This window comes from Asterias rubens, chromosome 4, assembly GCF_902459465.1.
Source record: "Asterias rubens chromosome 4, eAstRub1.3, whole genome shotgun sequence".
Lineage (NCBI taxonomy): Eukaryota > Metazoa > Echinodermata > Asteroidea > Forcipulatida > Asteriidae > Asterias > Asterias rubens.
The window spans coordinates 7,196,990-7,210,116 of record NC_047065.1 but is presented as its reverse complement, the minus strand read 5'-3'; the positions used below and the strand labels follow the sequence as shown (position 1 = coordinate 7,210,116).

General features: G+C 37.9%; 1 protein-coding gene across 2 annotated transcripts in view; it reads left to right on the top strand.

The window, feature by feature from the left end:
• The window catches only part of LOC117289612 (adenylate cyclase type 2-like), a 98,273-nt gene that overhangs the window by 55,067 nt on the left and 30,079 nt on the right, over window positions 1–13,127 (top strand). For both annotated transcript variants that reach the window (XM_033770815.1, XM_033770814.1), the window contains exon 7: window positions 10,258–10,385. In XM_033770815.1, the coding sequence (XP_033626706.1) occupies window positions 10,258–10,385 (128 nt within the window). The remainder of the gene's footprint in view (window positions 1–10,257; window positions 10,386–13,127) is intronic.

Here is a 13,127-nt window from a genome sequence, read left to right as displayed (position 1 = left end):
GTCTATGATTAGATGGGAACTGGTTAAATATAGCCAAAGATGTCTCAAAGTTTAAGAGATGGGAGAAATAATTGGCGACGATCTCAGGGTGAATTATTGGAGTCATTCATCTGCGGTGAGATAAACGACAAGCTTGAGTAAAGTGCAGGTTGCATCTTATTTGATGAGCAGATGATCATGAGCAATTAGCGTCACTTTGACTGAGAGGCGTGCAACTTCCTTGGAAAGAAGATGGGCCTTCTGGATCACAGGAAGTCAAATTGTAGCTCGATGAGTACGTGACCCATAATGGATGCACATCCTTAAAAAAAAATTTTTTATTTTTTTATTTTTTAGTGTTTTCCTCTCAATCTGTTTGGAATAAAATTAGAACCTGGAATTTGTTTTCACAAGAGAAACCTCCTTTGTTATTTATTCATGTAAGATTGGAAATTTTGACCACCCCCCCCCCAAAAAAAAAAAACTATTTTGTCACTCAATTTTTGTTTACACCCCCCCCCCCCCAAAAAAAAAAAAAATAATAATAAAAAATAAAAAAATCATAGGCCAGTATTGAATGTGTTTTAGGTGAATCCACATCAGCAGGTGCTATTATTGGATTGGGCTAGTTTGGAGTTAGGGGGTGGGGGAGGAATCAAGTGGTTACTCATGTCTGGGTAAAATTCATCTGGATCTTGATTTTTAAAGAGCACTGGACAGAGTTTTAGACAATTTGTTGATGATAGTGGTGGATGTAGTGATAGTGGATATGTGGACAGAATCTTCAGAGTGTTGATGACAGTACAACTCAGTAGTGACCTGTTGTATGCTGGATATGTGGACAGTCAGACTGTTGATGAGAGTTGTGAACTTTTGTGGATATTTGGACAGATTCTCAGACAAGTTGTTTATGGGACTGGTTGATATACAGTGGATGTTTAGACGTAGTGGATGTTCAGACATGTTCAGACAGAATCTTAGATTGTTGATGAGAATAGTGGACTTTTCATAGTACTTGAAAGAGGACTGAATCTTTGACAGATTGTTAATGGGACAAGTTGAATGTGAAGGATGTAGAAAGTGAAGGTTTGGACGTGTATGAGTAATGGTTAGTGATGGTCTGTTAGAGAAACAGATGGCCTATTATACAAAGATTGGTGAGCAGAAGATTTTAAAGAGCACTGGACAGAGTTTTAGACAAATTGTTGATGAGATAAGTGGATACTGGAGGTGTGGGCAGAATGGTAGTAAATGTTCTGTGAGTGGTTTGTTAAATGAGGGACAGATATGTTGAGAAGAAGATTCCAGACTTATGCAATTGTCTGTCATTGTCCAAGTAGAGCTACAATGGTTGATTGATAATGTTTTCAATTCATTCTCTTGCATTTGTCATGAAAAACCTGATGTTGTTTAGTCAGATGCGTCAGGAAAAAGATGGGGGCAACCAATTGGTTCAAATTTTCGTTTCGTCTAAAGACACTGGACACCTTCTGTAATTGTCATAGACTAGTCATCTGACTTGGTGTATCTCAACATTATGCACAAAATAGCAAACCTCTGAAAATTTGAACTCAATTGGTCGTTGAAGTTGCGAGATAATAATAAAAGAAAACACCCTCGTCACACAAAGTTGTGTGCTTTTAGATGCTTGCAAGAATTCAAGACCTCAAGATCAAATTCTGAGGTCTCGAAATCAAATTCAAATATTATTTCTTTCTTGAAATCGAGGCTACTTCAGAGGGAGCCGTTTCTCACAATATTTTATACTATTAAACATCTCTCCAATGATCGCTAATAAATAAGTTTTTATGTTTTAATTATTTTGAGCTTTTACCAATAGTATCCAGTGCCTTTAAAGACACCTGGATGTAACACCCTTCGCTTACATGTCTTAAATCTTTGATGGCAACACCTCTGAGTAAAATTCATTAATAGCTTGAAAAGTTGAGTCAATATGTAACTTGTATTAACAGTCTCCAGGGGCTTGTTTTAAGGCTTGCTTGTATAGCCATTATATTCCCTGATGATGTGTTTCGCTGCCACTTCCATAACAATATTGAAAGGACTTTGCATGTCATGTTGATTGATACACCACACGTTTGGGGATATTAAAGGCAGTATACACTCTTGGTAATTACTCAAAATAATTATTAGCACAAAACCTTACTTGGTAACGAGTAATGGGGAGAGGTTGATTGTATAAAATATTGTGAGAAACGGCTCCCTCTGAAGTGACGTAGTTTTCCAGAAAGAAGTAATTTTCCACGAATTTGATTTAGAGACCTCAGATTTAGAATCTGAGGTCTCGAAATCAAGCATCGGAAAGCACACAACTTCGTGTGACGGGTGTTTTTTCTTTCATTATTATCTCGCAACTTCGATGACCAATTGAGCTCAAATTTTCACAGGTTTGTCATTTTATGCGTATGTTGAGATACACCAAGTCAGAAGACTGGTCTTTGACAATTACTGATAGTGTCCACTGCCTTTAATAAATGATAAGTTCTCATCAGTCCCCAGAACAGTCCAGGGATGTTGCTACAAGTTTGGTCATAGTGATGAGTTGATGTTTACATGGCTCTCTCTTGACTCACGTTTCATTCGAGCTTGACTTATAAACTTTTATCATTTAGATGCACATCAGTGAGGACTTAAATTGGAATGGAGTGTGTTTGTGTATGAGGTGGATGGGAGACTCGATAATGCATAATGAATGTAACTACGAGGGGAAAAAGAGCTGCGATGGAACCCACAAGAGTTCTGGGCTCCATTTCATGTTACTGTTTATCTGGATATTTAAAGAGGAAGGAAAATTCAATGTTGTGATGAACTCATTTTCCAAGTCTTAAACCTCTCATTAAAACGTTGTAAATTGCCATTGTATTTAATAACCTTTCGGGGCAAAAAGATTGTATAACACCATTCAGAGAAAAAATAGGTCTGTACATAAAGTAGTATGGTACCCAAATCACTGCAAAATTAGGTCATTGTTGTCCTGGAAAGAGCATGCAACATCACAGAAATACATTGGACGCAAGGTCTGTTTTTGCGTGAGGAAGCACTTATATCCCAATTAAAATATAACGGTGCAGTCGACATGGTTTGTACAACACAGTTGGCGTAAATTCGCAATTTGACACTTCAAGCCTGATGTTGGCGGTGGATAAATTTTTCTTCGTTTAAACTTTTCCATATTCAACTTTATTATTTGTTTTATTACACTGTTATTTTTGAATGTGACAAATCCGTCAACATGGTTTTTGGGGTTGAAAACAGTGAGGTAATATAAAAGAATATATAAAACAATTGCACCCCTGCTAACCCCCCTTACCTGCTTTTTCAGAGGTGCCCGGAGGCTTAATGGTGACCCGATCATAGCGAGACTAAAGGCCCGATCACACAGGCCTCGATAACGAGGATGAAAGCGTTGTCAATACACGCCCCCGACTTCTTCTTCTTCTTCCGTGAAAGTACAGTCCACCATCTGGTGTATTGCGTACTGTGGTAGTTGTGTGCATGCGAGGGTGTAGACATATACAGTGCAGGTGGGTGAACAGTGAACGTGCGGCTAAAAAACAGCTCAGGCTGACCTAGCGGAGCTGGACTGACTGTACACCCTGCTTAAAACTAGCAAGAGTTGTACAGTTGATCAGGTCTACCGGGAGATTGTTCCATATCCTAATGCTATTGGGAAAAAATGACTGTGTGTAGACCCCTGTCCTGGTGAATGGTATCATGTATTTGTAAGAATGACCCCTCAGAGAAACGGTGCATGGAGCCAGAAATGTGTGTGGGACATCAACCAGGTTGTTCACAATCTTATACATCATAACTGCCTTGGCCTGTGCACGCCGTTCTTGAAGTGTGGTCCACTTAAGTTGGCTGATCATGGCAGTTACACTACTGGTTGTTCGGTAGTCTCCAAGCTGGTTGAATAAGCGTGGGCGTTTTTTGTGAATTAATAGAATGCCTTCTCTTTGCAGCGTTATTGTTTATCGTTCTTGTCATCGCTGCAGTGGGACCAGTACTTAACATGGTTTATAACTTTAGGAGTAAGCCCTCCTCACTCTCTCTCTCTCTCACTCTCTCATCAGTCTGTTATAAGAGAGATTTTGTTATTGTTCTTGTTAAAGACACTGGACACTATAGGTTATTGTCAAAGACCAGTCTTCACACTTTGTGTATCTCAACATATGCACAAAGTAACAAACCTGTGAAAATTTGAACTCAATTTGTTCGTCAAAGTTGCGAGAGAAAAAACACCCTTGTCACAAGAAGTTGTTTGCTTTCAGATGCTCCATTTCAGGACCTCAAAATCTAAATCAAATTCAAATATTTCTACATTACTTCAGAGGAAGCCGTTTCTTGCAATGTTTTGTACTATCAACAGCTCCCCATTGCTTGTTACCAAGTAAGTTTTTATGCCTTAAAAAAATTATTTCGAGGACTTACCAGTAGTGTTCCAGTGCCTTTAAAAGCAGTGGACACAGGTTTTTCACAGGTTTGTTATGCATATGTTGAGATACTCCAAGTGAGAAGACTGGTCTTTGACAAATACATTTGTACCAATAGTGTCCATTGTCTTTAACATTTAAAAAACCCTGCTCGATTTAAAAGTGGGTCGCAAATCATTTGAAAGATGCAGTTAAAACTTTCAATTGATTGTGTAATTTCTGGCACAACAAATATGGAACTACGAAAATGACAGGAGAACTAGTTTTGAAATGTGACCCCTTTCTTTATATCAAATGTTAAAGGCAGTGGACACTATTGGTAATTGTCAAAGACTAGCCTTCACAGTTGGTGTGTCTCAACATATGCATAAAATAACAAACCTGTGAAAATTGGAGCTCAATCGGTCGTCTAACTTGCGAGAGAATAATGAAAGAAAGTTGTGTGCGTTTAGATGGTTGATTTCGAGACCTCAAGTTCTAAATGTGACGTCGCGAAATCAAATTCGTGGAAAATTACTTCTTTTTCGAAAACTATGTTACTTCAGAGGAAGCCGTTTCTCACACTGTTTTAAACCATCAACCTCTCCCCATTACTCGTCACCAAGTAAGGTTTTATCACTGCCTTTAATATGCAATCTTCAAAAAGTGTAAGGTTTTACTTGTTCTGCCATTGAGCTGTTTACAAATCATGTTTCAACTCCAGACTCTGTGTCTGTGACTCTTTTGTAAACATGCGATGTCGCTGGCTCGCTGGCGTACTTGTCTGTTATTGTGTGGGAAATTACTACTATAAGTTGAACCTATATGAAATAAAGGTAACAAAAACTGTCCGTTTGTTTTCGCAACTTTTTGAAATAGATGAATTTAATCTCAGCTGAATCAACAGACAGTCTATCGGATGAGCATCTGCCTGGTGTACTGAGTGATTTGCCCTAACATTACAACTCAATTACAATCAACATTAAACAAAGCCAGAGAGTTTTTTGGTGTGTGATTTTCTTTTGTCGGGAGTACACAGACTTTTTTTTTTATGCAGCTGATTACACATAGTGAATATTTGGATTCCATTTTCTTGTTTGTGGTCAACACGTGAAAAATCCATAATCCTGGTTTGTCGCAGACAAATACAGTACATGCAAAAAAGTGTGATTATGTGAGTGATTTGGATCTTGGACATAGAATCTTGAAAAATAAAATCCAGTTTGAATTTGTAATACGGCCGACCGCGGGCCGTCAGAAGGCTTTCTTTTTACTCTGATCAACTACTAGATTAATTTTGAAGTAAGCTTGAAGGACATTATATATAAATTGTATTACTAATGTCTTCATTATTTTGGAAACCAGGTAGTTAGAAAAGGTCTTTCCTGTCCACCCCAAAATAAAATAAAATAACAATATAAATAATATTCATTTTGTTTTTACCCATATACACTGATGTTCGTTAGCACTGTATACTCAGTGTATATGGGTAAAAACTAAAATGAATATTCTTTACCCCAGATGCACATTTAACATCTATTAAATAAAAACAACAATAACTTATCAAAAACAATAATTAATCAAACTGCAGTGATTGAAAACAAAAACAAAAAAAACTCTGAATAACTAAAACGAGTCGTACATGTCTGTTTATTATGTATAATTCAGTCCATTAACAGCTTGGTAAAAAGGGGGGGGGGGTGACACACACTAGAAAATAGAAAATACAAATTGCAAACGGTTCATGAATTTTTCTCACATATTGTCTGGTTATATGTATTTCACATGGCTGTGTTTTTTTCTTCACACCATTGAGGTCACAATATGGAAATCTTGTAACAAATCCAGCGAATTTCACAACTGTATTCTGACCCTGAATTAGTTGATGTCCTTCCCTAAGCTGAAGTACATCTCTACATCAAAGATTGATGACAGCTAACATTACATCTTCTATCAAGATGGATTTCCATTGTATATTCCTCCATATGAGGTATTTCAGAAACTTCATACTCAAGCATTAACAAACTGGCGTCATAGTTTCACAACTAAAAGCATTTCAATAACAATAAGCTTTTATGAAACTCACTGGATAGTTTTCATTTTGTGTTCTTTTTTATTCAAGCATCAGCAATGTTTTTCCTCCAAAAGAACTCTTAATTATAGTAAACCTGGATAAAGATTTGTGATATTGCATCTTATTACCAGAATCCAATAATTATTCATGAAGTCATAGACAGCTTTTTGTTTATCCTGTTTTTGTAAAAGCAGCTCAAACTGTACTCAAGTTGCAGGGGTGTTATTTGTCAGAACCCGAGCCCCCATCCCCCTGACTCCAGGATTTCAAATAATAATTTAACATTTTACTTGAAAACATTTGTGAAGTTATGGACTTATGCCCAAAGCCTTTAGGTTTGTGTTTGTGGAAATGCAAAGAAACTGTAAATCCATTAAAAGGAACACGTTGCCTTGGATCGGTCGAGTTGGTCTTTGAAAAGCATTTGTAACCGTTTGTTATAAAATGCATATGGTTAGAAAGATATTATTTAAAAGTAGAATACAATAATCCACACAAATTTGCCCCGAAATTGCGTGGTTTTCCTTTTACTTTGCGAACTAACATGGTCGGCCATTTTTGGGAGTCGAAAATTTGACTCCCATAAATGGCAGACCGTGTTGGTCGACGAGGTAAAAGAAAACCATGCAATTTCGAGTGATACTTGGGTGGATCTTTATATTCTACTTTTAAAATATCTTTCTAAACATATGCATTTTATAACAAACGGTTACTAACGCTTTTGAAAGAACAACTCGACCGATCCAAGGCAACGTGTTCCTTAAATGTATCAAGGGCTCCAATTAATGGGGAAAATGCGAAAGATCGCAGGACTTGTAGCTCAGATTCTTTACAAGACTATAATCAAAATGAGAAGAGACTTGATTCAAAATGAGAATACGTTTTATCACCCAGTGATGAGATTGATTGTTCAGACTTTTGGCTGAGGTCAGACCTTTTTATGTCGGCCTGGTGTTGAAAATCAGACAATATTTTTTTCCCCCAAGTAAGGCAATCCTGCTCATTGGTCTACTTCTCTAGTGCTTTGGATAGGCCTACTGTTTCCAAAAGCTCCTTGGAATCTATAACCACAGGGGAATACCAAACAGTAGAAATGGCATCATTTCAATATACCTTTGAATTTGTATTCAAGTTTCAGACTTTTTTGTTAGAAATGACTCTTTCCCCTGATCATTTTTAACTGTTGTTTCGATCAAACACTAACATAAATTTATCTCTTCTGTTTAATGGGTGATACTCAGCAGGATTGAAGTTTATTTGTGAGACTCAAACTAAACATTTGCTCACAAAGCAAAAACCAAGACCACCGGACTTGGCCTGTCTTTAGTTAACTGGCCCAACACTGAAATCACTGGCCTCATGCCGGTGGGTTCAGTACTTTAGTCTAAAATTTGATCCCTGGTTCTACCCTGAAAGTTTTGAAAATAATCTTCATGCCAAATGGAAATGGCTTCTCACACACAAGATATCTCATAGTTTGCTTGTGCATCCATGTGTCAACCCTGTAAAACCCAAGACCTTTTTTTGCGGCGCTACTATTGGTTTTGTCCTCAAAAGTTCTCTGTTTCAATATGCTCACTCAACAGCCACAATCATGTGATCCTGTTTAAAATTCCATGCTTTCTCCAGAATGGCAGCATATGATCTGATCAAAACTGATCAGAATGCGTAGAACTGCCGTTAATTTCAAGACACTAATAATGTTTCAATAGCAGATGAAGTTCCTTCAAAAGTGTTGTTGACGTATGGTGTTAGTGTTTTGACAAGCCTACAGCATGGTGCTTTAAGTAGAAGAGATTTGGTGTCAATGCCCTCAACAACAGTGCGTTCGTAGAATACTTGCTCAGAATTCAAACTTTGAATTTTGCGCTAAGTTGATTAACTTATAGGACAATGCCACATTATTTTTAATCTAGCGATAGTGAGAATAAAGGCATACATCCGCTGTGAGTTTGATTGCTAAATGTGTTTTTATAATTCAACGTTCCCTCTTCCAAGAGAGTAAAATAATGAAGAGACATCAAATTACATTTATACGAAACTTACCAATAATTGTAGGAAGCAAACATATATAAAAGCCAAGCTTGTTCAATTTCTTTGCTTGTGCTTGATTTTAAAAATTACATTTTTTTTTTTTATAGAATGTCTTTGATTTATGATTACCTGTATCTATGTTTTTGTAAGAACAAAAACGTTTGTGTGCAGTCATACTTTCTAAAGGTGGTTTTATTAAAAACAATAAAATTCAACCTGTACTAATAGACCTTAAAGGCAGTGGACACTATTGGTAATTACTCAAAATAATTATTAGCATAAAACCTTTCTTGATTACGAGTAATGGGGAGAGGTTGATAGTATAAAACATTGTGAGAAACGACTCCCTCTGAAGTGATGTAGTTTTGAGAAAGATGTAATTTTCTACCAAATTTGATTTCGAGACCTCAGATTTAGAATTTGAGGTCTCAAAATCAAGCATCTGACAGCACACAACTTTGTGTGACAAGGGTGTTTTTTCTTTCATCGTTATCTCACAACTTCGACGACCAATTCAGCGCAAATTTTCACAGCTTTGTTATTTTATGCATATGTTGAGATACACCAAGTGAGAAGACTGGTCTTTGACAATTACCAATAGTGTCCAGTGTCTTTAAGCATTGTGCCTTTTTATATTTGGCTGATGGTTGCATGATGCATATACACGATTGTGTTTCTAACTTGTGCTCAACACTACGGCATTTGCCTACCAATAGTCTCTGTGCGCATGCCTGAATGTAGTTAGCATCGAAAAAGGCTAACTCTTTGCTAAAAGATCTGATAATAATAACTCAATTAATAACAAAAACTACGCTCTCAACAGCAGTCAGCAGCGGCTGAAAGGGAATTGTCCAGCAGTTCACTGACTTTAGCTTCCTGCATCTTGTCCTGTTATAGGTGCAGAGGGAATGGTCCCTTCTGTAAAAATAAACTTTCACACTTTGGCGGGCTCAACATCTCAGCATTAATGTGAAGTATATCTTGGGTGTCTGGCTTTTGTTATTATCTCCTCACCTAAAGGTTGTCGAAGCAGGATGGCTTGGCAAATTTAGTCGACGATCAGTCAACAGTAATTCAATCCTTTGGTTATATTTAAAAGCGCTGGCAGTCAATGCTTGTATAAGGGAAGAGGCCAGCCGTTTAGAGAAGCTTTCAATTATTTTGATTGTTTACGGAGTAGGAGCTTGATGGAACATGCGTGTTGACTTGTAGATTCAGGGAGGGTACGCTCAATTTCATCAGTTGGATGTCAACATAAGAAGATTAGGAGCAGGTACAAAATACTCTTAAAGGTAGTGGACGCTATTGGTAATCACTCAAAAAAATTATTAGCACAAAACCTTATTTGGTAACGAGTAATGGGGAGAGGTTGATAGTATAAAACATTGTGAGAAACGGCTCCCTCTGAAGTAATGTAGTTTTCGAGAAAGAAGTAATTTTCCACAAATTTGATTTTGAGACCTCAGATTTAGAATTTGAGGTCTCGAAATCAAGCATCTGAAAGCACACAACTTCTAGTGACAAGGTAGTTTTTTCCCCTCATTATTATCTCGCAACTTTGATGGACAATTGAGTTCAAATTTTCACAGGTTTGTTATTTAATCCATATGTTGAGATACACCAACTTTGAAGACTAGTCTTTGGCAACTACCAATAGTGTCCAGTGTCTTTAAAGATACTTCACTTTAATGATACTCTTTATGATTGATGATAATTTTTTTTAATCTTTGACTACAGCAATTTGACTGCATGAGAATCAAGATCCTTGGTGACTGCTACTACTGTGTTTCTGGTTTGCCCATCTCAAGACCAACCCATGCCTGCAACTGTGTGGAGATGGGACTGTGCATGTGTGAAGCTATCAAGTGAGTCTAACCCTTAACCCTTAACCCTTGACACACGAAGCTAATATTCCTTAGTTTCTATCAGTGTGGTATGTGGGTTGCCCAAAAACTTATAGACCTTTTTCGCAAATACCTGTTCGCAAGCGCTAATTGTTGAATGAGGTGCATGCTGGTCTAGATAGCGATCAAGCTTGATCGATAGCTAGACCAGCATGCACCTCATTTAACGCCTAATGCGCGCATAGCGAGTGTTTTGATAAGGTCTATGTATACGGTGTCATCGGGCTGTGGGGCTCTCTCTAGTTGATGTCCTTTCGTGTGACACAAGTGTTTTTTTCTTTCTTTATTATCTTGCATTTTCGACCGACAAATTGAGCTCAAATTTTTGCAGGTTTGATTTTTTAATTCACATGTTGAGAAACACCAACTGTGAAGGCTAGTCTTTGATAATTACCAATAGTGTCCAGTGTCTTTAAGGAAACCATAGTTTTTGTTGAAAATCAACTCCAAGAATACAAAGCGTCTTGGGTGAAAAGGTAATTTTGGTGAGGAACTTTAGCAGTGCGACCAGAAATCCCCTTCAGGAAGATGCCAATGTATTTTCCCATCAATTTCCCTCGCAATTTTTTGTGAGTTGATAATTGGTCTTTAATGAAATCAGAAGCTAAAAGGCGCTCATGATTCAAGAGAGAATGTTTTTCATAAAATATTTCGTCTGGAGCATTGCTTGGGGCCCACACCGGATGTCACTTTTGTCATCAGTGATAGATACACGTGTAGAAATACTCATTTATAATGCCCCAAACTTGTTTTCCTGTCTCCACATGCTGTGGAGGATGGGGGGATGGGAATCATTCATCCGTGGTCGGTAATGCGCTATGTAGGATGACAAAGATACTGATGTGATCTGATCGTTGCATTAATAAGAATCACTTGACCATGGAGGTAATTTGTGATACATTGCCTCTCTGACTCCAGGCAATTAGGCATCATGTGATGAATCAAGTTAAAGGTATAATATTCATCTAGAAAAACAGAGGAAAGCATTTCACATGTCCATCCGAAACCTTTATTTCAGATGATATATGTCATACCTCTAATTAGCTATTGGTCACTGCAGAGATTGCCTTTGGGCAGTTCATAGTAGTAGTAGTCATATATACCGAAGCTTGTCACTTTTGGCCAAGAGCATTAAAGTCCTAAATCTGCAGCAAGTTGAACACAAGCGTGAATGGCTTTATGTGTACATCTGAACTTACGGGAGTGCCCTTGTGTGATCTTTTGCACAATGGAACGATGGAGTTCCGTGTACTACATGGACCCATAAGGGAATTATGTGTAAAACCTGGACCCCACAAGGGAATTATGTACAACCTGGACCCCACAAGGGAATCATGTGTACAACCATGACCCCATAAGGGGAATTATTTGTACAACCTGGACCAGACCTACCAAGTCTCACGCTTTAGGCGTGAAACTCTTGCATTAGGGGTTTGTCTCAAGCTCTCACGCGCCGCAACCATTTTCTCATGCATTGGGGCCAGACCAGAGTAAAAAAATAAAAAATAACGGCAATGCATATTGGTACATGTGTACAAATAAACGTACAAAGTTTGCACAATCTCCAGATTGCACGCAGTTTCTCAGAATCATCAACTTGAGCTGCCGTACAAACATAGCGCAAAGTTGCAGATTGCACACGCTTTTTCTCTACCAGGATTAAGCAGACAATTCGGCAGAGCGCAAAACGCATATTGCGCACAAGTTTGTCCCGATTCGCTTATCAAACTCGTTCAATGCGCTCCACCAGCGTAGACTCTTCAACAACAGGCAGACGTCGTGAGCGGAGGATGTTAGGCGTAATTTTCAGCCGAAAATAGATATTTTTGGGGGAAATAGTCTGACACAATCATACGTCCACATTAACCACAACATCTGCTGTGTACCTCATGTGACTTTGAAGTATACTGAAGAGGTTTTTGATGCGTTTTGAAACACTTTTTTTTGTCCAAATATAAACTTCTGGATTCTGGACAACTTTTTTTTTTTTTTTTTTTCCAATTTGTTTCTGGCGGCGATTCCGTTATCCGAGAAAGAAAAAAGGGCACTGTTTTAAGGGGGGGGGGGGGGGGGGGGGGGGGCGCTAGGCTTTGAAAAGTCTCATGCATAGCTGGTCTCTCTGTAGGACCCCACAAGGGAATTCTTTGTACTAATTGGACCCCACAAGGGAATTCTTTAGTAAAGGGAATAACAGAACAACAACAGCAGGACCCAAAAAAGTGTAGCTGTGTGTTCATGTTTGTGAAATCTACCGCCATTTTCAATTGTCACTTCGCAAAATGTAAATATGTGTAATATACTTGGAATAAGTTGCCGTATATCTTGGCTTTTAATCTCCTCTCTCAGACAAAGAACATATTACACATATATGTATGACAATTTACCACTGGTGATGCACACTGCTGTTTTTTTTATCTCCATGGACATTCTCAGTGGAATACAGCTGTGTCTTATATGTATTGCCCAATATATCATTTCTTATAATGGGTTTATGACATCCACAATGAGGAATCCTGGAATGGATGTATCATCTTGCACATTCTAGAGCACTCTTTCATCTTTACAAAATGAAATATGGTGCTAACTAATAATAATACAGAAGCCTTTTATAGCGCACGTATCTACCAACAAGGTACTCAAGGCACTTCTATACATTTTTACACAAAGATAAGGTATGGAAGTTATAAATTCTGAGACCCAATT